This window comes from Ascochyta rabiei, chromosome 20, assembly GCF_004011695.2.
Source record: "Ascochyta rabiei chromosome 20, complete sequence".
Lineage (NCBI taxonomy): Eukaryota > Fungi > Ascomycota > Dothideomycetes > Pleosporales > Didymellaceae > Ascochyta > Ascochyta rabiei.
In genome coordinates, this window is record NC_082424.1 from 1,054,724 (window position 1) to 1,076,511 (window position 21,788).

General features: G+C 52.7%; 7 protein-coding genes across 7 annotated transcripts, besides 2 other annotated features; 3 read left to right on the forward strand and 4 right to left on the reverse strand.

Moving 5' to 3' along the window:
- Positions 1-2,341: 2,341 nt before the first annotated feature.
- Positions 2,342-4,022, reverse strand: EKO05_0010785 (uncharacterized protein; the record flags this gene model as incomplete). Its single annotated transcript, XM_059637847.1, has 5 exons — positions 2,342-2,443; positions 2,524-2,740; positions 2,795-2,906; positions 2,961-3,777; positions 3,870-4,022. The coding sequence occupies 5 exons, from the start codon at positions 4,020-4,022 to the stop codon at positions 2,342-2,344; spliced, it is 1,401 nt and encodes a 466-aa protein (XP_059493830.1).
- A 2,822-nt stretch (positions 4,023-6,844) lies between these two features.
- Positions 6,845-6,887: a tandem repeat.
- A 75-nt stretch (positions 6,888-6,962) lies between these two features.
- Positions 6,963-7,609, forward strand: EKO05_0010786 (uncharacterized protein; the record flags this gene model as incomplete). The annotated part of the gene is made up of 2 exons (XM_038943637.1): positions 6,963-6,991; positions 7,045-7,609. 2 exons carry the CDS (start codon positions 6,963-6,965, stop codon positions 7,607-7,609), a joined length of 594 nt encoding a protein of 197 aa, XP_038793727.1.
- Positions 7,610-7,944: 335 nt separating this feature from the next.
- On the reverse strand, positions 7,945-8,972 carry EKO05_0010787 (uncharacterized protein; the record flags this gene model as incomplete). Its single annotated transcript, XM_038943656.1, has 2 exons — positions 7,945-8,638; positions 8,704-8,972. The coding sequence occupies 2 exons, from the start codon at positions 8,970-8,972 to the stop codon at positions 7,945-7,947; spliced, it is 963 nt and encodes a 320-aa protein (XP_038793728.1).
- A 2,606-nt stretch (positions 8,973-11,578) lies between these two features.
- On the forward strand, positions 11,579-13,399 carry EKO05_0010788 (uncharacterized protein; the record flags this gene model as incomplete). The annotated part of the gene is made up of 4 exons (XM_038943527.1): positions 11,579-11,671; positions 11,722-11,774; positions 11,822-12,154; positions 12,214-13,399. The coding sequence occupies 4 exons, from the start codon at positions 11,579-11,581 to the stop codon at positions 13,397-13,399; spliced, it is 1,665 nt and encodes a 554-aa protein (XP_038793729.1).
- A 677-nt stretch (positions 13,400-14,076) lies between these two features.
- On the forward strand, positions 14,077-15,480 carry EKO05_0010789 (uncharacterized protein; the record flags this gene model as incomplete). The annotated part of the gene is made up of 1 exon (XM_038947318.1): positions 14,077-15,480. The coding sequence occupies one exon, from the start codon at positions 14,077-14,079 to the stop codon at positions 15,478-15,480; it is 1,404 nt and encodes a 467-aa protein (XP_038793730.1).
- Positions 15,481-16,053: 573 nt separating this feature from the next.
- EKO05_0010790 (uncharacterized protein) lies at positions 16,054-18,632 on the reverse strand (the record flags this gene model as incomplete). The annotated part of the gene is made up of 4 exons (XM_038943468.2): positions 16,054-16,328; positions 16,382-17,616; positions 17,663-18,257; positions 18,413-18,632. 4 exons carry the CDS (start codon positions 18,630-18,632, stop codon positions 16,054-16,056), a joined length of 2,325 nt encoding a protein of 774 aa, XP_038793731.2.
- A 1,560-nt stretch (positions 18,633-20,192) lies between these two features.
- On the reverse strand, positions 20,193-21,744 carry EKO05_0010791 (Hydroxyacid-oxoacid transhydrogenase; the record flags this gene model as incomplete). Its single annotated transcript, XM_038943467.1, has 2 exons — positions 20,193-21,142; positions 21,210-21,744. 2 exons carry the CDS (start codon positions 21,742-21,744, stop codon positions 20,193-20,195), a joined length of 1,485 nt encoding a protein of 494 aa, XP_038793732.1.
- Positions 21,572-21,629: a tandem repeat.
- Positions 21,745-21,788: the final 44 nt, after the last annotated feature.

Sequence of the window (21,788 nt, forward strand, 5' to 3'; positions counted from 1 at the left end):
ATCATCACAGCAGCAACGTGAAGACGATCAGAGCTCAAGGGCAGCCTGGGCGTACATTAAAAAGGTCCCAATCACACCACACCGGCCATGCACAACATCGGATCGATTCCCGCCTCCCCCAACTTCCCGTGCATTCTAAAGGATCGAGATGTGCAGCCACTGGGGCTCTACGGAAGCATGTACGCGGTCTTAGCGTGCCGACCAACAACCGATTTTCCCCTAGCGAGAGATCACTAGGTGCACAGTGCAGGCGCACAGCGTCAACAACAGTGTAAGGTATTCTAGTCCGCCTTTCATGTTTCGGGATAAATGGCGGATAAGCCCGGGCCACCCACCAAAATCACAATGGCAATTCCCTCAACAACACCATAAAAACAGATTAATTGCAGCACAACTACACAGTATTTTTGGCTAAAATTTAGTTGCTCTGCCACGTACAACATCCCGGCATTCAATCAAGCGCCTAGGGTATTTTTTTATAGTCTTGTTAATCTTTTGTAGATCTAAATCCGCCCACACCTTGTAAAAACGTGCCATCCCCTCATTTTTTGAGTAACATGTTTAGCGATAAAACTTCTCCTTAAGTAGGGAGACCCAGGTCTCTATAATTAAGAGGTCTAGAGACTTAGAGCACCTAATAATATGCTCCTAGCTGTGTAAATGCATATAATTAAGGGTGCTTTTGCATGTATAAGAGGAGTCCTTGTCTATGTACAACGTCTAATCGCCACCCTAATAGAGCAACTCACTCTTAAGCGCGGGGAGGATCTTCTTAATAAACACCCTTAACGTTATCTTGCTATTTAAGTGGTTAGTTTTATACGGCATACACTATGCAAAGTTATATCCCAGCACATAAAAGAGATAGAACTTCTTCTCCTTCTTTTAATCCTTAGTATCTTGCTTGTGATGCAGATCATACTGCACATTCTGTGGCTTATTTCTTTTATCCTTACCTCTCCTTCTTTTAATCTTTCTCTTATGCCTAGGGCCAGTTTTCTAGTGTAGCTTATCACACCAGAGTACGTCCTTCTAGTGTTTACCCCTCAGCTAAGCCTGTAGCTGTACATCACACTACTGTACTCGCTCTGCCTAACGCTCAGGTGGGTGCTCCTCCTCCTGAGCTGCTATGTGTTTGGTAATAGGGGCGATCTTGTTAACACGGCGCTAGATAGTAATGCGTGAGTAGGCCTTCTTATTATGCTTTGTAATAACACCTGCTTCTATCTGTATATCCTGCCAAGTCTCTACCTTCTTCTTAAAAGCACAATTGTCTAGGTAATTAATAATAGCGTGTGCGTTGGCGACTGTAAGCTTACAAGGACCGCCTTAGGAGTTAGGTTAGTCGCTGTGATAGAGAGTCTGTGGCTCTTAGGAGTAGCACACTCAGCGGGCAGTAGTCTTAGGGACTCCTAGGGCTTTCTAAATATCTCTATATAAGCAAGGTATATAGTGCACGTTGCAGAAGTAGAGTATCCCTAGTATAGCAGAGCGTTGTAGGGTGTTTAGGTGTTTCTGGTTCTGTTTGTTAGGACAGTAGATTAGCGGCGGGGTACAGTTAAAATGACGCTAAAAACGCCTACAAACAGTAGAAGGCTTATCTAACATTGTGTACACTAAGTAGTAGAACAAAATAGAGCAAAATACGCCTGTAAACGTGGTATTGATTCAGTATGTTGATGTTGATGATGGGTGGGTGGCCCGGGCTTATCCGCCATTTATCCCGAAACATGAAAGTCCGCTCAGGCACGCTCCTAGTGTCGCGCGCGGCAGAATCTTCCTTGGCGAATCAGCGCGCCAGGGACGGTTCCGTTGACGGGAACGTCCTGTAAGGAAGCAGTGTGCGCGCGCTTCGGTCGGGTAGGGAGGGCAGTGGAAGAGCGGTTGTGACGCTAGTGGCGCTGCTTGGGTGGTGATTGGAAGCTCGTTGCGAGCTTTTGCAGAGCGCAGGTGGCGGTCTCGGAAAAGAGAAAGGAGACTTTGGGGGCCCAAGGCTGTAATCAGCAATTACCAGGAGTTCTAGATGAACTGTATAAAGTACGCGGAGAAATAAGGTTGCCACTACAACTCGAGAGTGTGCTCGTCAAAACTTTATCTTAGCACTTTTGTCTTTGACTACTGTTACCATCGCGGGGTATATCTCCATCACTTCCAAGTGTTCGAGTCATCATGCGTGTTTTTAAGGCCTTGTGCTCATCGTGTGCACGGTGCCTGGCCTTGTTTTTCCGTCTGGACCATGCCTAGACGACAAGCTAATACGCTTCCTTTGCCATCGTTCATGGATTCCGATCCTCCCGGTATATCGGGACGCGCCGAGAGGGCACGACATCTCGATCTGATTCTAAAATTCCTCCACTCGTATGCGGACATACGAGTCTGCGTTGCTTACGTAGCCTCTAAAGGAAGGCCCGAGCGACCAATTTGATAGGTCGCGCAGGGATGTCTGTAGGGTTGTCAAGGTCAGCGGTTTTTCGATATCCGATCGGATCGCGATGAGTTTATACAGATCTCATGTATACTCACCTTTGCAGAATCACAAAGGTCCACAAATCCAGTTTCATCGACTTTTCCAAGCGCCTCTTGCGCGGGAAAGGACCAGTCACAGCGTAGAGTGTCGCTCATGTCCAATAGCCATTCCATGCGTTCCTGCATGGCTGGTATCTGGACAGCGAGCTCGCGGAAGGCAGGCCACGGGACATAGTCGAGCATGTTGATATGCGGCATGAATAGTTGGTTCGGTCTGGATCGTCGATAATGAGTGAAACGTAACAAGATTGGGCCACAGGTGTCTTACGTCGGGCGTAACCACTCTGGCATCAGCTCGTACGTCTCGGGCGATGGAGAGATCATCCAACGCATCAGATACCAGAAGAGGTACATGTATGCAAAGCAAGTAAAGTCGTTCCCTGTTTCATCATTAGACGATACATGCTTTGCTAGTCGTGGTGTAAGGAACATACCCTTCAGCATCACGCTGTGAACCATTCCAGCCGTCCATCTTGATAGTATTCCCGACCTGTTGAACTCACTCTCATCAAAGAGAGCCGCGATGTTCGGATGTTTTTCGATGACAGTGTCCACAGGAGTACCGGACTCCAGCAGAACAGTGGCTTCCTGGAGTATGGCCGGGAAAGCATATTTCACGGACCCAGGATCCGGTCTGGTGCTTACAGTCATCATTGCCCAGGTGGGCAAGAACAGGTTTTGCACTGTTGTCTCTTGGACATCGACAGGAAGGTTGTTCGCTCGGACGCTGCTGGAGAATGGGAGGTTGCCAAACATGTTATGTATGTCTAGATTGGGGTGCACCCTGATTGTTTTGACAATGGGCTGTCGACTTCGGAGATGGGTAACGTGGATCGATCGTACAGTTTCAGACTTGTCTGGTGACGGTAGTCGACTCGCAGTGAGGTCCATAGGTGATCCACCTTGTCCTGATCCACCCCCAATCCACAATTTTGGGTCGATGATTTGGTCGAAGTCAGTATCAAAGTCGCCCTCATCCTCGCTCTCACTGATAGCGAGGAGGTAGTCGTGTCGGTCGAACAACAGCGACAGGAATCCATGGTCTTCAACCGCATCACGGCCCGGAGCTGCAGGCAGCTTCGCTTTGCCAGTTGATCGAAGAGATGTGGTAGCTGAACCTGGGGTTGTCCAAGTTGTCCTATGTCCTATGGACGAGGCATGAGATGCGCTGGAGTCATGTCGTAGAGGTGAACGTCCGGCAGTCTCGTTCAATGTGTATGTCGATTCTTGAATCGCCACACTGCCGGACTCCTGAGCTTGTAAGCTAAAAGGTCGCGTCATCAGAATACAACACGCAAGACAGATAGAAAGTCGGCCTCTCCGTACCTTGACGGGTTACTCACAGGCATCGAAGAAGCGCTCGTCGGAAGGGAATTGGCTACATCATCCACACGCTCTCCCAGTCTGAGTCGCGCAAGTAAAGTGGAAGCTTGGAGATCGCTCCCCGATCGTAGGGCGTTGATGACACGCTCCATTTGCTCGACTTTGCTGGACATGGTGTCCCTCTTCAGTAACTTCATACGCTCAGCTCGAGACACACCCTCTGCCACATCATATTGACAGGCGAAATCATTGTCTCTACAGCGCGTACACCTCGGTCTCGAGCCATCACACTGCAGAAGGGTGAGTTTAGATACCATCGTTTGAGATTCTTTGAACTTACTTTGGCTTTGCCACTTCTACATTGCACGCATGCGACCGCAACCGCTTGTCGCCTTTTCCTGCCCCCTGGTGCTGAACGTTGCTCACCGGGTTCGTCTGAAGCAGGTGCAATAGCTTTCCATCGTTCTGGAGGGTCCATCGAATTCTCTGCGTGCTTGAAAGGCAAATATCCCCGCTTTAGTGGATCGGCAAGGTAGTCGTCATGGGTTTGAATAAGCTGCGCGGCTTGAGTTTAGGTTTCGGTTGTTAGTCAGTGCAAGGTTGGCCCCATAGCTTTCGTACTCAAGGGAATCAACAATACAATCAGAATCGTAATTATACGACGGTAGATCGATGGGATTGCGAGATGCGCCCGTCGATATGTAGGTAAGAGCGCCGGAAGGCTCCCAGAAGCCGAGTTTTACGAGAACGCAATCTACAAATGCTCGAACCGGCTTGAATCGGCTCGTTCCTGCGTCAAGCAGAAGAAGTCTTGTACCTGTGTCAAGACAGCCATCCTCACGCAAGCAAGCAACAGTGGCCATGGCGCGGTACGGTAGCTGCCGAGATGTGAAACCGATGTCTTGCGTCCAGCTTTCTGAGATTGTGGGGTGGCACCCAATGCGTGGACAACTGGAAGCGTGGCTTTGGCCGATCGATCGGGGCCCTATCTGGGGCCCTATTCTAGTCTCTCGGCACTCGGTCCTTGGGCCTCCCCTTCTCTTGAACCACCTCCAAACAGCTGTCGTAGCTTCTTCCATCAGCTTTCCTAGGACTGGCGATGCCCGAACAGTAAGGAATGACGCTGCACAACAAACGTGATGCTTAACGGCATCATGTCGTTACCGAGTGACAAAAGCTGGCCATGGCGTCGATCAAAGGCAGCGATAGGAAGCTGGACAGAAGACGGTATTGTACCACACTGACTCTTGACATCACACTCCATCTAGAAGCGCTCGACCCAGACTTGTGCGGCAAGGCTCCAGGTCAGCTCGAATGGTCAGCTCGAATGGTCAGCTCGAACGGTCAGCTCGCGTCTGTGTTTCATCGCTGTCCCTGTATTGTACATGACATGCGCCGGGATCAGGAGATGATTTCAAAGGCACGATCATCAACACCCCCCTGGGCCCACCAGCACAACCGTCGATAACACAAGATCAGAACGGGCTTCGACTAGAAATCGAGAGCGGGCAGCTGAACAGCTGGACAGCTGGACCGTGTCAGTTGTGTCGTTGTCTCTGCAGGATCGATGTGGGCAAGATACGACGAGAGCCAAAGGTATAGAACTTCCTGCTGGGAAGGAACCACACAACTCTCACCTAGACCGATGCGAAAACGATTGGCATCTTCCTTGCTCTATCGGTGCGTTCCAGGGCGATGCAGTCTATTTCCGGATCGACTGGAAGGCTTCTCGCTGCCACAGTGTTGACAATCTTTGCAACGATTTTCGCAATATCAGTGGCCAGAGCTTTGCACAGAGCTGCAAGAAGAGGTAGGTACAACAGCACCTCTCCTCACCTAGTCCCGTACTGACATTCAGGTCAAGGAACGATTCACCAAGAAGCGCAGTCTAGCACACCAGGCGGTTGCTCGTGTCAACAGCACGTACCATTCCGATCCGACAGCACACTCAACATGGATGGCGTTCCAGACACGAGTGGTCCGCCGTTGGCGGACGTGGAAGAGACAACGTCCAGCCGAGAGAGGAGTTGTCGTTGAGAACTATGATTGGAGCTTAGTTTGTTGAGCAGCCTTGGCCGCAGGAAACGACTGAAAATCGCTGTACTCTGGATTCGGCCGAGGTGTGCGCGAGTATCGGCCTTGGTTTGCTGTCGATGGAAGGACAAGATCTGCGCAAGATCTGCTCGGGTGCAAAACGAGTACCGTGGGACAACAAAACCTGTTCGATCCGCGAGCGTCCCCTATCCACTCCAGGAGCATCAATACAGAAGCCTGGCAGTACTCCTCGACCATGTCTTTTCCCTGTATTAATGCACCGCGGAGAAGGAACTTATGTGCAGGCTCTCGCACCACTCGGACAAAGTAGCTCAGCCTCGTCCACTCCCAGATCCTCGAGCCGATCATGGCAGCGATCTGGCTGCTTCAGAGTCGTTACACACGACGCGCAATACCATGGTAGTCAGAGACCTCCCAGCGTGAAGCAAATAGTGTCTAAGACTTCGATTGCTCGTAGAAAGCGACAAGATGAGTGGGTGAACAGTTTGGAGGACCCTCTCGTTCCTCAATTTAAAGCTGGCAGAAGCCCGAACCGCCGTTGTGCACTTGGTAGGTCATGCACGATTTGCGCAATAAGTCTTGGCACTCCGCGGACCTGGTGTGCCATCAAAACTAGGCAGGCTGTCAGTTGTGCAGGCAGCAGAGAAAAGCAGCAGAGTGTGACCGCGTATAGGAAGGCAACAAAGGAGCACCTGACGATCGTAGTCCAGGGCGTTTCCGTGAGTGTACCTGGAACACGTGCAGCAAAGTAGACTCGACTGCTCCCCCAGCACTACGCCTGTAGGCGGCTGGAGGCCAACGTGAGGCTGTGGAACACGAACACCTGTACACTGCCATCGTGTGTCACTACCGGTCGGTGTGTTCATGAGATGCGATACCACAATGGAACAACGACTTCGCTGGGCCAGCTCGCCTTCACCTGGGAAACACACGTCATCATCAAATCAAAACAAACAAAACAACCCAAAACAAAACAAAACAAAGTCTTGCTCACTCTCACCAGAGTACGCATCTGAAGCATTCGCTTTGCACAACTAAACAACGCACGCCCAGGAACAATGGCACCGACTCAGATAACGAAGGACATGTAAGATCTCGCTGTGAAGTTTGAACCTACCCACTCTACTGAAACAGTCACAGAACACTGCAGAACCAGATCGACTCACCTTTCCTACGTCTGCCAGGCGAGGTTCGTAATCGCATCTACGGCCTTGTTCTCGGCGGCAGACAAATCCAAGTCCTGTACCCTCGCCTCTACAGTGCCGAGAGGGATGGTGGCCAGAACGATGGGTTCGCTTCCCTCGAGCCTGGCACAGTCCGCAAGCTGCTCCACATGACAGAAGCATGTCGACAGATACACGCCGAGACAGATCTCCTTGTCTTCCAGACCAACGACTTCCGCATTGCTTCCAACCACAGCTTCGAGACGTTCCTCGACGCCCTCTCGCAGCGGCAAGCCGAGGCTGTCAGGTCCCTCGTCTGGCCGAAGTGCTGCCAGCTAGTGGCGGATGGCCATCTATCCAAGTGTACCGGCCTGCAGCGACTCATTGTCTCGAAAGCTGGGCACAGCGGCGGAGACTTCTACACCCCAGCCGATAATGCGACCGTGAAAGTGCACCTGTATTACCAGGAGATGCGTCAAGCTGCGCAAGACAGAATCGATGCGTGGGAGGCTAAGGGTGTTGAGATCGAGTACTGCGAATAGGGTTGGGTGCGAGGGTCGGTGTGTCGGGCCTCGATGCGAATCTCCCTGGTCTCGATTGGGGACACACCACTCTTTAGCTTGCTAGCTCACTGAGTATAGGATACGGCTCTGACTTGGTTTCAAACTTCGATGGGATCATCTCTCGCGTACGAGGGGAGAAAGGAGTCAAGAACAGTCGTCGTCGATATCGACCAAGGCTCCGCATGGTATGGGTCTAATAAAACGTGTCCCGTTGTGATCCGCTAGTCTACACTACACACGCAACAAATGGAAAAAAAAAAATTAATAAAAAAAATGAATTAAAAAAAAACTGAAGGCACACTGCTTGACGCAGATTACCCGCTGACCGCCGCTCCCATTTCCGAGCTCTCATCCACGCTCTTCTCACGCGCCTCCCTCGTGCTCTTGTCAGTCGTGTTAGCAAGCGCAGGAAAGCAGTAGCCAGGGTGGAAGATGGTGAGCACACCAACGCTCAGGACAATCATCACGCCTTCCAGCACGATGAATTCCGGCTGATTACGCATCATCTCGCTCCTCCAACCGCCAGTGAGCTCCGGAATACGGTAGACACAACGGATGAAGATACCCAAGTACGCGACGCCGACGGCGAACATGAAGCAGCGGAAGCGTTTCGAGTTGAGGAGTGCTACGCCTTCGGCTGATAACTGGTCGCGGTGACGGTGTGTGCGGAACGCGTACTCGGTGAGGAAGTAACCGAAGAAAGCAAGGATGACGACCTGGAATATGACACCAGCAATCATCAAATCGGTACCGATGTTCACCGTGGCTGAGCCTGCCTCTCCGCTAGAAGCAAGGCCGCCGCCAGTGCCCTGGAGGCACAGCGAGACCAAGTCGCCCACGATGAAGATGTATGTGTACCAGGCAGGGCGCAGTCGTGACCAAGACTGTCCAAAGGTGATGACGAGGTGCTTGAGGGTGATGTAGATACCGGCCGAGATGAAGGCAGGACTGATGATCAGGCAGCAAATCTGTATCATGAAGCCCGTGTCTCCAAACGGGTCGTTGTACCTGGGTGTCACACCATCAGCCACCTTCTCACATGCATCCGGAACGGAAGGAGAAGAGCGTCTTACATCATGACTCTGCCAGCATAACCCAATGTCTCACCGAGACAGCCCAGGCAGAGTGCGATCATGTACGTCCATGTCTTGTAGCGAATGCCCTGCACGACCTGGACGATGAAGCAAAGGGCGAAGAAGGCGGTGAAGAAGGCGTTTGCGCCGAGCGAGGGAAGGTAACCGTAGAGGGTGCCTTCGATAGTACACTCAATCTGGTGGCCTCTCCAGTTGACAACCTGGCCAACAGAGGTGCAACCGCTCGGGTTAGGAGGTGGGACGGTCATACAGAAGGTTCGGGTTGGAGAGGCGCGACAAGGCGTGTGAAGGTTGGCTCTGGGTCGCTACGGAGAAGGGGTAGAGAAGTAGATGGTTGGAAAAGATGTTGTATTGCTCTGTACTGAAGTGAAAGACGCTGGGAGGAGCAATGTAGATGGTGCCTTAAATCTGATGATGGATGTTTGTCGAAGCCGTCACAGCACTGCATGCCTTGCTAATTTTGACGCTGCGACGAGATAGTGGGGACTCGTACAGGCTTGCAGCCGTACCTCTACCCTCCCCCAAAAGAGTTCTAAACGCGACGTGATTCGTATGCTCGCACTCCATCTCGGACCTCTGGGCTGGATCCCGGAGCGCATATCCCCCGACTTTTCGCATCTTGGACTCGATCAGGCCTAGCGGCCGCCGCAAACAGACCTAACAATGGCGTCGAGACGAAATCTCTACTGGTCCGCTCGCACTCCAGCGCCATGCGTCATTTGTCTGGGTGGCGGAGCAGCGCAGGAGCAAGCGGTAGTAAGCGCAAACTGAAGAGCGGGAGGCAGTGACATATGGTATTGTCATGTCGGAGCGGAGTCTGATCGGTGTCGTTGTGCCGCCGACCAGGCTGAGGCTCAAACTCGTAGGCTCGGCTTCACCGGTTCGTCAGCTGCAAATCAATGAGACAAGCATGCACACGCTGTATACGGTACCGTGGACCAGTCACGTCCAGGTGAGATTTGCATGTTGAGCAGATTCGATCGTGGCTTTGGTGTGCTTATCTTGACGTGGCCTGAGGCTGGGGTGCACTGCCTTGGGCGCCTGAGGAGCGAGAGGTACGCTTCAATACCAAAAGGGTGCGAAATGCGCAGAGTCCTCGGCGTGATTATGGGTGATCTCATCACATCTCCCTTTCTCGCTACGACCCATTGGAGTTAGCCTAGGTGCTGCTGAGGCCCGGTGGAAGTCGTCGCAGAGGGCAGGCTGAAATGATCTGCCGACCTCCGATCCTGCTCAGCCTTACCAGGGGTTCCGTTTCCAGCTCGTATTCGTTCAGATACAAGTCGGTGGGAGGCGACTCCTTACCTGGTTCTCGGCCGTCATCTCCGATCCACAAACCCATTGTACCGTTCCCTCACACTCTTAAAGATGGCTAGATGCACTGAAACGTCCGACAGTGTTCTTGACGCAAAAGCAGCCGCCGAACCTATACTGTTAATCGATATTCCTTCTGGAGCACAATCGACCGGCCCAAGAAAACTACACGGACCCTCATCGGCGTACCTAGGCAACTGAAAACCCCCAACTCTCTCTCTAGAGAGATTCCACTAAGACCCTCCACGGTCTCAGCGCTTTGTAGGCCGAGAGCACAATGTTCGTACAGCTCAAGCTCTTGCCTGTTTTCCTCAGACCCATACGAAGCCAGTCTCAATCTGCTTGGTAAGAGGACATGTAATCTCGAAGGTGCACCTGAGCACCAGACTTACTCAACAACCCACCAGCTCAACGTAGTTTCATACGCAAAGTAGCGACATAGTTTGAGCCTTCTGAACTCATGTGTGCCACCGCTAACCAGGCCACGGACGGTGATTCAAGACTAGGCCTGTCGAAGCCATCTCGAGATTTGAGGAGATGATGACGCCAGGAAGCTATGCAGTAGGAGAAAGCTCTCGTGAGCAGTTGGAACAGCGCAGGTTGTGGCGACATGCAGCAGGTCGTGTCCGTAGAGGTTCAGCAGAGCGCAGGAGGCGAGCGGTTAGTCTTCAAAGATGTAGGGGCTTACGTTTCATAATGGGCCTGGAGGCTGGCGAGCCAGAAAACAAAATAGGGACCGATTCCAAGTCAGCACGTTCTCCAGCTGGCTGTGGCGCGACTTGAACGCGCCATCGACGAAATGTCGGCTCTCCATGAGAAGTCCGGTATTGACTTGTTACAGAAGTCTGGTGACTATCGATTTGTTAAAGTTTGGCAGCCACAAACGGTAAATATCTGCATTTCTCGCTTCCCGGTGCCCCACCCGCACTAACGCCCTTCCTGACAGGCACATGTCCGACATCTGACAGGCACATGTCCGACATCTGCCATGCATCGGTACTTGCAACACACAGGTTTGATGCTCTGGCTCTTGCCGCTTGCTCACCACAATAGAGCTCTGTCTTCGGCAGCTCAAACCACACTCTTGAGGTGCCATGGACCCATCGACCGGGTGGGTGTATGGACGAACAATTGTACACTACCGATCGGTCCCTCGGCTTTCGGGCGTAGATCGTAGTCAACTAAGGTACTGTTATTCCCAGCACCTTTTGCACCAACGAGACGTTGCCGGATCTGTGCGATCCCACGCCATCGTATGCAGGGTTCCATGTAGGCTCAGGTACGATGCTCTATCTGTCCTAGTTTCTCAATCTATCCTCGTGTAGAAGCACAGTTTGGCATAGTACGACAACAAACAAGCAATAGAGATACGTGGTCCAGCACGCTTGTCAACCAAGATGCGATCATGGGAAGGGTTAGGGCTTCAAGGCGTCCGGCTTGTCGGCAGCTGTTCAGTCCTGGCTCCGATGCTCAACAGTATATTATGCTCCTCAGGTACCCTCTGTGTAGACATAGCACATCTTCGCTACTTCAAAGCAAAATGTTTAACCCCTTGGTACTCCTGTTGGCAGTGGGCGCAACCTTGGCCTCTGCAAAGACCGTCACTTACAACTTTGACATTGGCTGGGTTACAGTAAGCATGGTCCCGGTGCTGGGGTGCATGACATGTACTGACGGCTGCAGGCAGCTCCAGATGGCTACTCAAGACAGGTCATTGGTATCAATGGCCAGTGGCCGTAAGCTTTCCTCCAAACGAATCCTTTCAGATATTAACAATCAGTAGTATACCCATGATCGAAGCAGACGTTGGCGATACAATTGTTGTCAACGCCAAAAATTCACTTGGCTCACAATCTACGTCGCTTCACTTTCACGGCATGTTCCAGAATGGGACAGCTGGAAGCGATGGTGCTGTATCGGTCGCGCAGTGCCCCATTCTGCCTGGCGACTCCTATACATACACATTCGTCGCCAATCCTGCAGGAACACATTGGTACCACTCGCACAATAAGGGCCAATACCCTGATGGGCTCCGCGGAAAGATGGTCATCCACGACAAGGCATGGGAGTCAAGTCTGAACATCGATCAACAGATGACCCACAGCATGTCTGACTGGTATGCAGTCTTACTTATTGACGATCATCCAAACGAACCTAGCTGATTTCTTGAATAAGGTACCACCGACAGATGCCTGACATTATCAACGACTACCTCAGCCCGAGCAATACCAACGGTGACTTTCCTTCTCCAGACTCGATCTTGTTCGACGACAAGAAGCAGGCACCCAACATTCAGATTGCAGCCGGAAAGCGATACTTGCTCAGGATTGTCAATATTGGCGGTTTGGCATGCGGGCAATTCCATATCGAAGGCTACCAGCTCCATGTTGTTGAAGTTGACGGCGTGCAAGTTCAGTCCTCCCCGGCGGATACCATCGTCATCTGCGCAGGCCAGAGCTATGGTGTGGTAGTGGAAGGAAAGGCTTCCTTTTTGGGCATCACGGCAAACGCAAACTACATCATCAAAATGTCGACCGAAATGCTGACTGGCGCGATTCCTCCGATAGATGATATCATCATCATTGGTAACATCATCCAAAGCCTCCTTGGGGACCTGCTCAGCATCGTCACGAACATCCTCACATTCAGATGGGTCCCGGCTGCCCTCTTCGATGATTTCAACCTGAAACCACTCGATGGTGAGCAGCTTCTCTCGCCGGTGGACAACAAGATTGAGCTCTCAACAAACCAAACCTACTACTCAAACATCGGCACCCGCATGGCTCTTGGTTCTCAACCCTGGACACCGGCGAAGGTTCCTTCTCTTTTCACCGCTTTGACGACCGGCAGCTCAGCCATGGACCCCGCGACATATGGCCCAGGAGTCAACCCGTGGGTCGTGAAGTCTGGCCAAGTCGTGCAAATCCACCTCCAGAACACTTACGCATTCCCGCATCCCATGCATCTTCACGGCCACGTTTTCCAGATCGTTGCCAGAGGATTAGGTACTTGGAATGGCAACGAGGGTTCACTGCCATCTATGCCGGCGAAGCGAGATACAGCTGTTGTCCCAGCGTTCGGGTACATTGTCCTCCGCTTCAAGGCCGACAACCCTGGTGTCTGGTTCTTCCATTGTCACATCGACCTTCATCTCAGCGGTGGAATGGCTGCAACAATCATTGAGGCACCAGATATTCTTCAAGGACAGCAGTCAGTTTCGTCAGCAGCCAATGCAATCTGCAAGAGCTCGCCATCCAGCGGCAACTGCAATGGCGATCCAGGTGCTATCTCAGCAAGCGATGCTGCGAGCAAGTGCAACAATGTATATAACTACAAGGGGTCGGGGTCTGCTGTGGTGTGACCGGAAAGTTAGTCATCTGCACATGTAGCGTTTCTACAATACCCATACCGCTTGTCTTTACTTCGTTCTGCCGCCCGCGTGAAAAGATGCATTCAAGGCGTGCTCGTTAACATTGCACAATACAAGAAAGCACAAAGCCGGCTGGATTTACTCTGGTACTGGTAGTCTGGGGTCGCAGGGGTTGCGCTTCGGTAACCGAGAGGCGGGTCAGGCGTTGTTTCGGTTTCACGTTTGATCTTCACACTCTCAGCACCTCACATCAGCCACACCAGGCCTCGCGCCGCAAGATTCCAGGCGAATAGATTCAACTGTACTGGTGGATTATGTAGAAGGCTTTAGATGCGCAATCATGTGTGAAGACGCATCTGGAACTTGCGAGGAAAGCAAGCCTCGACGCGCCCTCGTCTGAAACGGCAGCTCACCGCAGCAACGTATCCCCGATGAATTCCTCATTGCCGAACGATCTATTGTGGCCTGACACACTGATCAGGCATGTTTCTAAAATAAGCTTCAGGGTTCTCACTCGTTCTGTAGACAAGAGACGGCTTCATGCGCAGATACGTTTCACCCCTCGCTTCACCACCACCTCGTGTTTCACGTCTATAGTCCCAGAACATCGCCTCGCGCAGAACTCTGACTTCTTAAGGACTCACAACCTTTGACACTTTACAACAGATATGACATCTCTCGTACCTCTCTACATCCTCATCAGCTACAGTATCATTGTCATGGTTTTCAACATGAAAGGCGCGGTCAGCTTTGGCCTGTTCAGCGGAGCAGTAGCTCTGAATCACAACAAACTCGACCACGTACCACAACAAGCCCTGCTACAAGACCCATTTGCATCAGATCCTCTAGTGGATGCTGTTTTGCGAGATGGCGAGTACCACATCACGACTTCAGCACCTTTAGAGGTCCCCTTCAAGTCCAACATCTCAACCACCCTGGAGGAAGCACGACGCACAGCATCGAAGCAAGAGAACTTCCCATGGACCTTCTGGCCGGAATGTTTCTCAAATGAGAACACACCAGAACCCTACTGCCTGTTCAGCGACCAAAGCTTTGCAAACGGCCGCGGTATCTTCATCGTCACAACCGAGCCGCTAGCTTACGGTATGCTGCAAAAGCAGGCTTTCCAGAACCCCAGCTCTTTGCATCGTTCGAACCAATACGCAAACCCGCCTTTCGTGCAACACGAGTTTCCCATCAAAGGTCGCGGTCTAGTCGCGAACAAGACGCTGTTTCGCGGCGATCAAATCTTTGCATCCACACCACTCTTGATCACCGATTCAGACACATACAAGCTGAGTGAGCAGGAGCGCCTCGATCTTCTGTACCGCGGTGTGGAGAGTCTACCAGAGGCGTCGCGCAAATCGTTCTGGGAGCTGCTTGACCACTTCAAAGGCGACCCTGTCGACGACCGCATCAACACCAACAACTTTGAGGTTGTGGTGGACGAAGTCTCCCAGGCTGCTCTGTTTCCGGAGATTGCAATGCTGAACCACGACTGCCGACCCAACGCAGCCTACTTCTGGGACGAGGAGACGTTAACGCACTACGTCCATGCCATGCGCACAATCCAGCCCGGCGAGGAAATCACCATCTCCTACATCGACAGCGAGATGGACAGGGCCCACCGCATGCAGCGTCTGGAGCGAAACTGGGGGTTCAAGTGCGATTGCTCCGCATGCACAGCACACCCGTCGCTCACCGCCGAGTCGGACGCAAGGCTCTACCAGATCGCCGACCTCGTCGAGTTACTCAACGACTGGACGCCGTCTTCGTCTGCCACCCCGGAGATGGCCGAGGCGCTCGTCAGCATGTACGACCAGGAGCGCCTGTGGGCATACCAAGCGACTGCGTACAAGCACGCTGCCGAAGTGTACAGCAGCTTTGGCAACAAGCACTTGGCGATCAAGTATGCGCGGTTAAGCACCGAGTTCAGCATCCTGGACAAGGGCTTCAGTGACGGCGACGTCAAGGAGATGAGGAAGATGGCCAACGAACCAGAGATGAGCTGGAGCTGGAACAAGCGAGTGGGTCTGAAGAAAAGCGGCTGCGGCTGCGGCAAGGCCCACTAGGAGGTTGTGAGGCTTTGAACGGCTGTATATTTTGTTTTGCATCGCACTGGCGTTTGTTCGTGTCGGTTTTATCCAACAAGCACATTGAGTGTTCTGTTCCGCATCTTGCCTTTCCCCAAATCGCGCACGCATCCATCTCCAACAAATCATAGTAGCATCATGTAGCAGCGTAATGGCAACGACAAAAAACAATAATCATCCAGATAATTGCTCGTACACGTCACAGAACAGTGCAAGCGATTCGACCTGCGTAAAATCCCTCCACCCTTGTTTGACTCTAATCAGCCAGTAGCTCGCCCCCGAAGCGAGCGTCTCAGATGAAACAAACGAGCCAGAGCTTACCGCAGTCAGAAACCACCGCTTTCGTCAAAACACGAACAGGTCTCATCTCCTCCGCCTTCATCGTGAGCTGCGCTTCGGTGAGTCCCACATGCAGCCAGTACCGAGTCTCTGGGATGGCTAGTAAAGGCCACATCAAGAGGCCGTAGGGGTATCGGATTGGAAAAGCAAACGCTAGCTACGCGCTAGGCTGGAAATACAAAAGTCACGGGAAGAAAAAGATGGGACGCCGAGTTAGAAATCGTCGGCTGGCCTGACTCCGCTGTACAATGCATCGAGCTTCAGATCGTGGACGTGGAACTTCCAGTTCTTGGTCTTTGGTATCGAGATTCGCCAGCCGCGGTCCTCGGTCTCTTCTAATAGGGTTTCGGTCTTGTGCTCTGCGTCTTCGGCGTCTGCTGCGCATATGACGAATGTAGAAAGGTAGAACATGACGAAAGGGTACTTGTTGTTGACGTGGTGTTGGATGTAGTACTGCCAGGCGTGTGCGGACCAAGGTCGGTCGAAGGCTGTCCAACGCAGTTAGAACGAGGCTTGTACGCGATTTGAGAAAGGTGCTTACGCATTGCGTTCCAGTGGTAGATATGCCCTTCTGGTGTCGCGAAGTTCGAGCCCGTGTTGCCTAGGCTGCGCATCGCGGGCATGGGCCATGCACAGTAGTGGGTCTGGATAGACCCTTTTGCCATGATGCCGTTGGGGTGCTGTTGCTTCCATGCATGGGCAAATTCTGATAAAGAGTTGGTCGGTGGAAAGGGCAGTGAAGGTACGCGCTGTCCATCTGAGGCCATCTCAGTATGTTCGTACGGGAAGTATAGATCGAGTGCACTATCCGCGCCTTGTATAATCACCGGCTGAGTTTGTGGCTCTACCCAGTCTGTGAGGAGGGTGATGATGCCGCACCGCTCCATGTCATCAACGACTCTTCGAATGAAGCGGTTTTCATTGCGCGTGAGCTTCTCCGAGGCGGTTTCTCTCTGGTGGTTAACGACCATGCTCTGGTCCGGATCATGGCATCTGAATCGATTGCCATCGTATTGCACTTCATGGGGCGGCGGAAAGCGCAGGTCAGGTGAACACTCGATGACCATATCCTCCAGAAAGATTTCCTGTATGGATGTTGGTACGACGCTGCGAACGACACGTTTTGCTATAGAGCGGGGCGATGGATCCCCAACGAGCATGAGCAGTGCATCTTGAACAATGTCTAGCAGCTCGAATGGTCGGCCAACTTCTCGGTCAATGATAATGAATTGCCATGAGTCGACAACAATAGGGTCATACATAGATGTCTTCCTCAAGCGGAGATGGTTCTTGATGTCTTCCAGGGTCATGGTTGTGGTCCAGTCAGCATCGTGTAGGCCTTCGCGGGTCGACGATGATCGATAGCGATTAATGAACAGCTCAGGCTCACTTGGGTGTACGGTGGCTTCCGCGTTCGTGCCTTCATAGACGACTAGGTGCAACCGGTTCGTGCGTCTGCGTAGCTCTTCCAGAAAGTCCCGTGTGAAGGGGTCTCCCATGGCCATCTGCCCGCAAAGGTAGTTTCGGCTTTCCATGTGAACGAAGGCGTTGCTCTCATGGTTCGGGCCAATTTTCGATGTATTGTCTCCTTTGCTCGTTGGAATGAAGCCCAGGTATACACCAATGGTACACTCGCTCAATATACTGGTAGGATCAAACCAATATTCGTTGTACATACCAAGCATGAGCAGCTTGCATATGGTGGTATAGTCTTCGAAGTTGGAACATATGCTGGCAACAGTCCAAGGTGTCAGAAGTGTAGGAAACCATCGATAGCTGGGAACATGTCAGCAACGTTGACAAACGGATCAGTCATGCGTACAGTATATCCCAAGCGGGCTTTGTCATGCGAAGACCTTCTGTGGAGCTAGGTACGATGCCACCCAGAAGGCGAATCGACTTGATGTCACCCCCGGCTAGCGTCTGCGCGCATATCGCAACACGAAGATACTGTACAGCCTGAGGTCGCCATACGTTCTCAAAATAGTCGCAATACATTTCAAGCTGGCTAGCCTGACAGCCTGCTATGAATTCATCAATGCATCTCGACCTACTGGCGTGCTCCAAGACTTCTGCTTCACTGTCGTTGAGGATCATGATACGAAACCATGAGCGTACTATCTCTGCACCGACGTCTGGTTGATCATCGGTTGGAGAGTTCTTTCGACTAGGTCTATCGTCTAGATCAGGCACAATGCTGTAGAGTCGACGGATAGCGTCGTTGCAGATGTCAGTCTGGAACTGCTTGAGAACACGAATGCTTCCGTCATCAGGCAAGTTCTGAATCGACGCCATTGGGATTCTCGGACTTAGTGGAGACTGCAGTACCATGATTTTCTCGAACTGTTCTGCGTCTGGGTAAACCGTACCTGACCCAGGGGTCTCTGGCGTGGGACGACGGTCTTTCATATTCGACACTGTGCAGGATGTTAGCTACTGAGCCAGGGCAATGTTGCGCAACATAAAACATATATCTAGATAGTTGTGCCAGCTTCCTAGTAGTTGGGGCAGTGAGAAGCAGAATCATCCCTGCAAGTGTCTTGCAAGAAATATAGAAGAAGTTACCACATACTCAGTAATGAATCTGCTAGTTGCCGCGTGTCTGCCTCAACTTTCGCAATCCACTTGGTGTAGTCTACAGTATCCACGCCTCGAGTGTGAAATCTTTCGCGCAGACGTCGACGCAGGTTCATTGCCAGCTGGAGCTTTTGCATCTTTTGTTTCGCCGAATGCGGATCTCTGACCTCTATCTTCTCCGCCTCTTTCTGAATTTTGTCCCATGCCATGTTCATGTCCCTCAAATCCTGTGCGTGCCGTGGACACCAGTCGTCCAGCTCTGACAGTAGCACTTTGCTGCATGGTCGGCCGTCTGATTCTATAGCCTCACAGATATCTCTTTGTATTGCTGGTGGCCGTGGTGGTGAAGATGATCATATCAGGCTCCGCGATCGCGATTGGAAGGTCGGACGACGTTTTCGTATAGACGGAATGCGCAAATTAATACTCATGATCGAGTAAGGGTGTCAAGTGGCAAAGAGTACGCACAGAAATGAAGGAACGTAGAAGCACGCACGTCAAAGCATCTTCACTCGACAAGGCTGTGAAAGATGAGGAAAGGCGTCGGGAAACGGTTGCGATCAAAGGAGGGAAGACCATAACTAAAGTCACCTAGTGCCTGGCACCCTGGTAACGCCAGCTGTGCGGCGCAGTTATATGCGGGTGACCTGAGCCGTTCAGCCGCGGAGCTGTCATGGTGAATAAAGGTAATCTGCTGTAGTCACAAGGCGCTTAGGCGCAAGAGTTAGTTATTCTTCAGAACCTCTCCTGAGGCCAACCCAGAGTGCAAGGCAGAGTTGACTGGTGTATGACTTAAAGCCTGACAAGATGCCAAGTTCTCCACGTCCACTTTCGACCGACCAGAAGCGTCAAAGTTGAACAACATATCCGCGACAGCAACGCCTTTTCAAGACATGGTGTATCTACAAGACCCAGAGGCACTTACTGTACTTCCTGCAACGGATTGTTGCACGGCGCACAGACCATGGCGCTTGGATGATGTAGGGTACAGTACCCAACGAGCTATTCAGGATGATGCCAAACTGAGCTTTATTAGTGAGCCAAGTTTAGCAAGTAGTGTATCGTTGCATCGCTACCGGTGTATCGGTTCACCTCAGTACGAATTATCAAGTGGGTCTCGCGAGATGCGGGGTTGAGAGTGTTGTGGGGACCATAGGTGGCTCGCGAACGTTGGAGATGATGGTACATCCGCCAGCTGAAACGTCTCTCAGGGGCATCTGGCGCATCTAAAGCGCGATATTGCGGTAAACCCATCTGGACCTGAAGCGTCACACGCGCGCCGTCAACTCCCCAGTGCCGGGCGCGTATACGCCGAAGCAGATTCGTGCAGGCCCAGCTGCCGAAGGACGAAGGAAGGAAGGGTGGATAGATCCCTGCGACGAGATAGGTCAGCCGTGGAGCTGGGCGCGTGCGTACGCAGCGAGCGTGAACGTGACAACACGGCCGCGTCTCCTACCTAGCCAAGCGAACGCAGGCAGTCTGCAACCAGAACAAGCAGAACAAGGGGTGGCTGTAAGAGCGCAGGCTGCTGAACTGACTGGACTACATTCCGTTTGATGATTGGGCTAGCGGGATTTCAGAAACCAATCATGGTAGCGGTAGGAGGAGGATTCTTCTCTTTGAGCCGAGTGTTGTGTTCGCGATCAAGCATGCACCAACAGCTGGAGTTTCTGGCCGAGCAAGGCGAGCGAGCTGTAGAGTCTCTGACGACATGCAAAGGGACGTGACTGATCGTTATGCAAGCATGTTCAGTCTGCCCATCGCGGCTCCAACGACTAATACTCCAGCGCCTCCTCAAACAACCGCCTCAACTGCTCCCTCTGCTGATCCAGCTCGGTCTCCAAATGCGGGGCGAGCATCAGCACTCTCTGCTGCGGAATCGTGCCCTCGACCAAGCCATCCACATGTTCGTTGCCGAAGCCCAAAGCCTTGAGCCCTCTCGGCTGATCACCCAGCTTGACCAGAAAGTCGGCCAGCGCCTCGCCGAGCACCTCGCCCGCCGACTCTCTCTTCACGTTTGATATGTCGACGCCAAACGCCTCGGCCGCGGCCAGATGCCTCTCGGGGTTCGATGCGCCCGTGAACTTGAACACGGCGGGCGCGGTGACGGCGACCGAGACGCCGTGCGGGATGATGGTGTGGTCGACTGCGTAGCCGGCGTGCTTGTACCCCGGGTTCTGGCCTGAGATGGGGTACGACATGCCGTGGCACAGATGCACGCCTGCGTTGCCGAATCCCACGCCGGCCAGTGTCGCCGCGAGCAGCATCTGGCTCTGTGCTTCGTGGTCTTCGGGGTCTTTGACGGCGCGCGGCAGGTACTTTACCGTGTCGCGGAGCGCCTGGAGGGAGAAGATGTCGGAGATGGGGTTTGCGCCTTGGTACGCGGGGCGGTTGATGGGGTTCTGCGGTCGCGGAGTGCGTTCGTAGTAGGGGATTGCGGTCCAGGACTCGAGAGAGTGGCAGAGCACGTCGAGGCCTGAAGACGCGTGGACAGCCGAGGGCATGGTGCGGGTGTTCAAAGGGTCGACTATGCCGAGCGTAGGTTTGAGGTTGCGGTGAGCAATGCCGGTCTTTGCGCGCTTGGACACGAGATCGAAGATGGCGGTGCCGGTGGTCTCCGAGCCTGTTCCTGCGGTCGTAGGGACGGCAACGAGAGGGAAGAGCTTGGAGGGAATGGGCAGACCCTTGCCGAGAGGCGCATTGACAAAGTCGAGGAAGTCGGCGTCTGGCAATGTTAGTATAGAATTCGAGGTTGGATGTTGACCCACGGCCAGAACGAAGCACGGTCTTACCAGGGAACGTGGTGTACAGGTTCATCAACTTGGCCGTGTCAATCACACTACCACCACCGACCGCCAGAAACGCATCCGGCTTCCACGGCTTCGCAAACGCAATCGCCTCCTTGATGCTGCTGTCCTTCGGCTCCACCCTCACCTTGTCATACACCTCAAACTCAACACCCTCTCTTGTCAATCCCTCGACAACCTGCTTCATTGCATCGAGCTTGCGTACATTCTGATCGGTGACGACCATGACGCGCTTGGAGCCCATGTTCTTGAAGTCCATGCCTACTTCTTTCGTGCATCCCGGTCCGAAGCGTACACTGGAGGCGGCCATCTCAAACGCATATTCCTTCTGCTGCGAATAGTCGACGGGTGTTGCGAGGTGTCGGCGGGCCTGGTGGATGGTGGAGGGGGTTTGGTTGTGGTGGTTGGGATTGGCATGGCACGGACACGAGGACGGGTGTGTGAATTGGACGGTGCGAAGGAGGTTCACGGCGCGGGCAGCGCGTGAGGGTGCTATGCGGATCGCGGTTGACAGCGTCATCCTGGTCGAGCTTGAGTAAGTGCGGGGGCTGGGCAGAGAGCTTC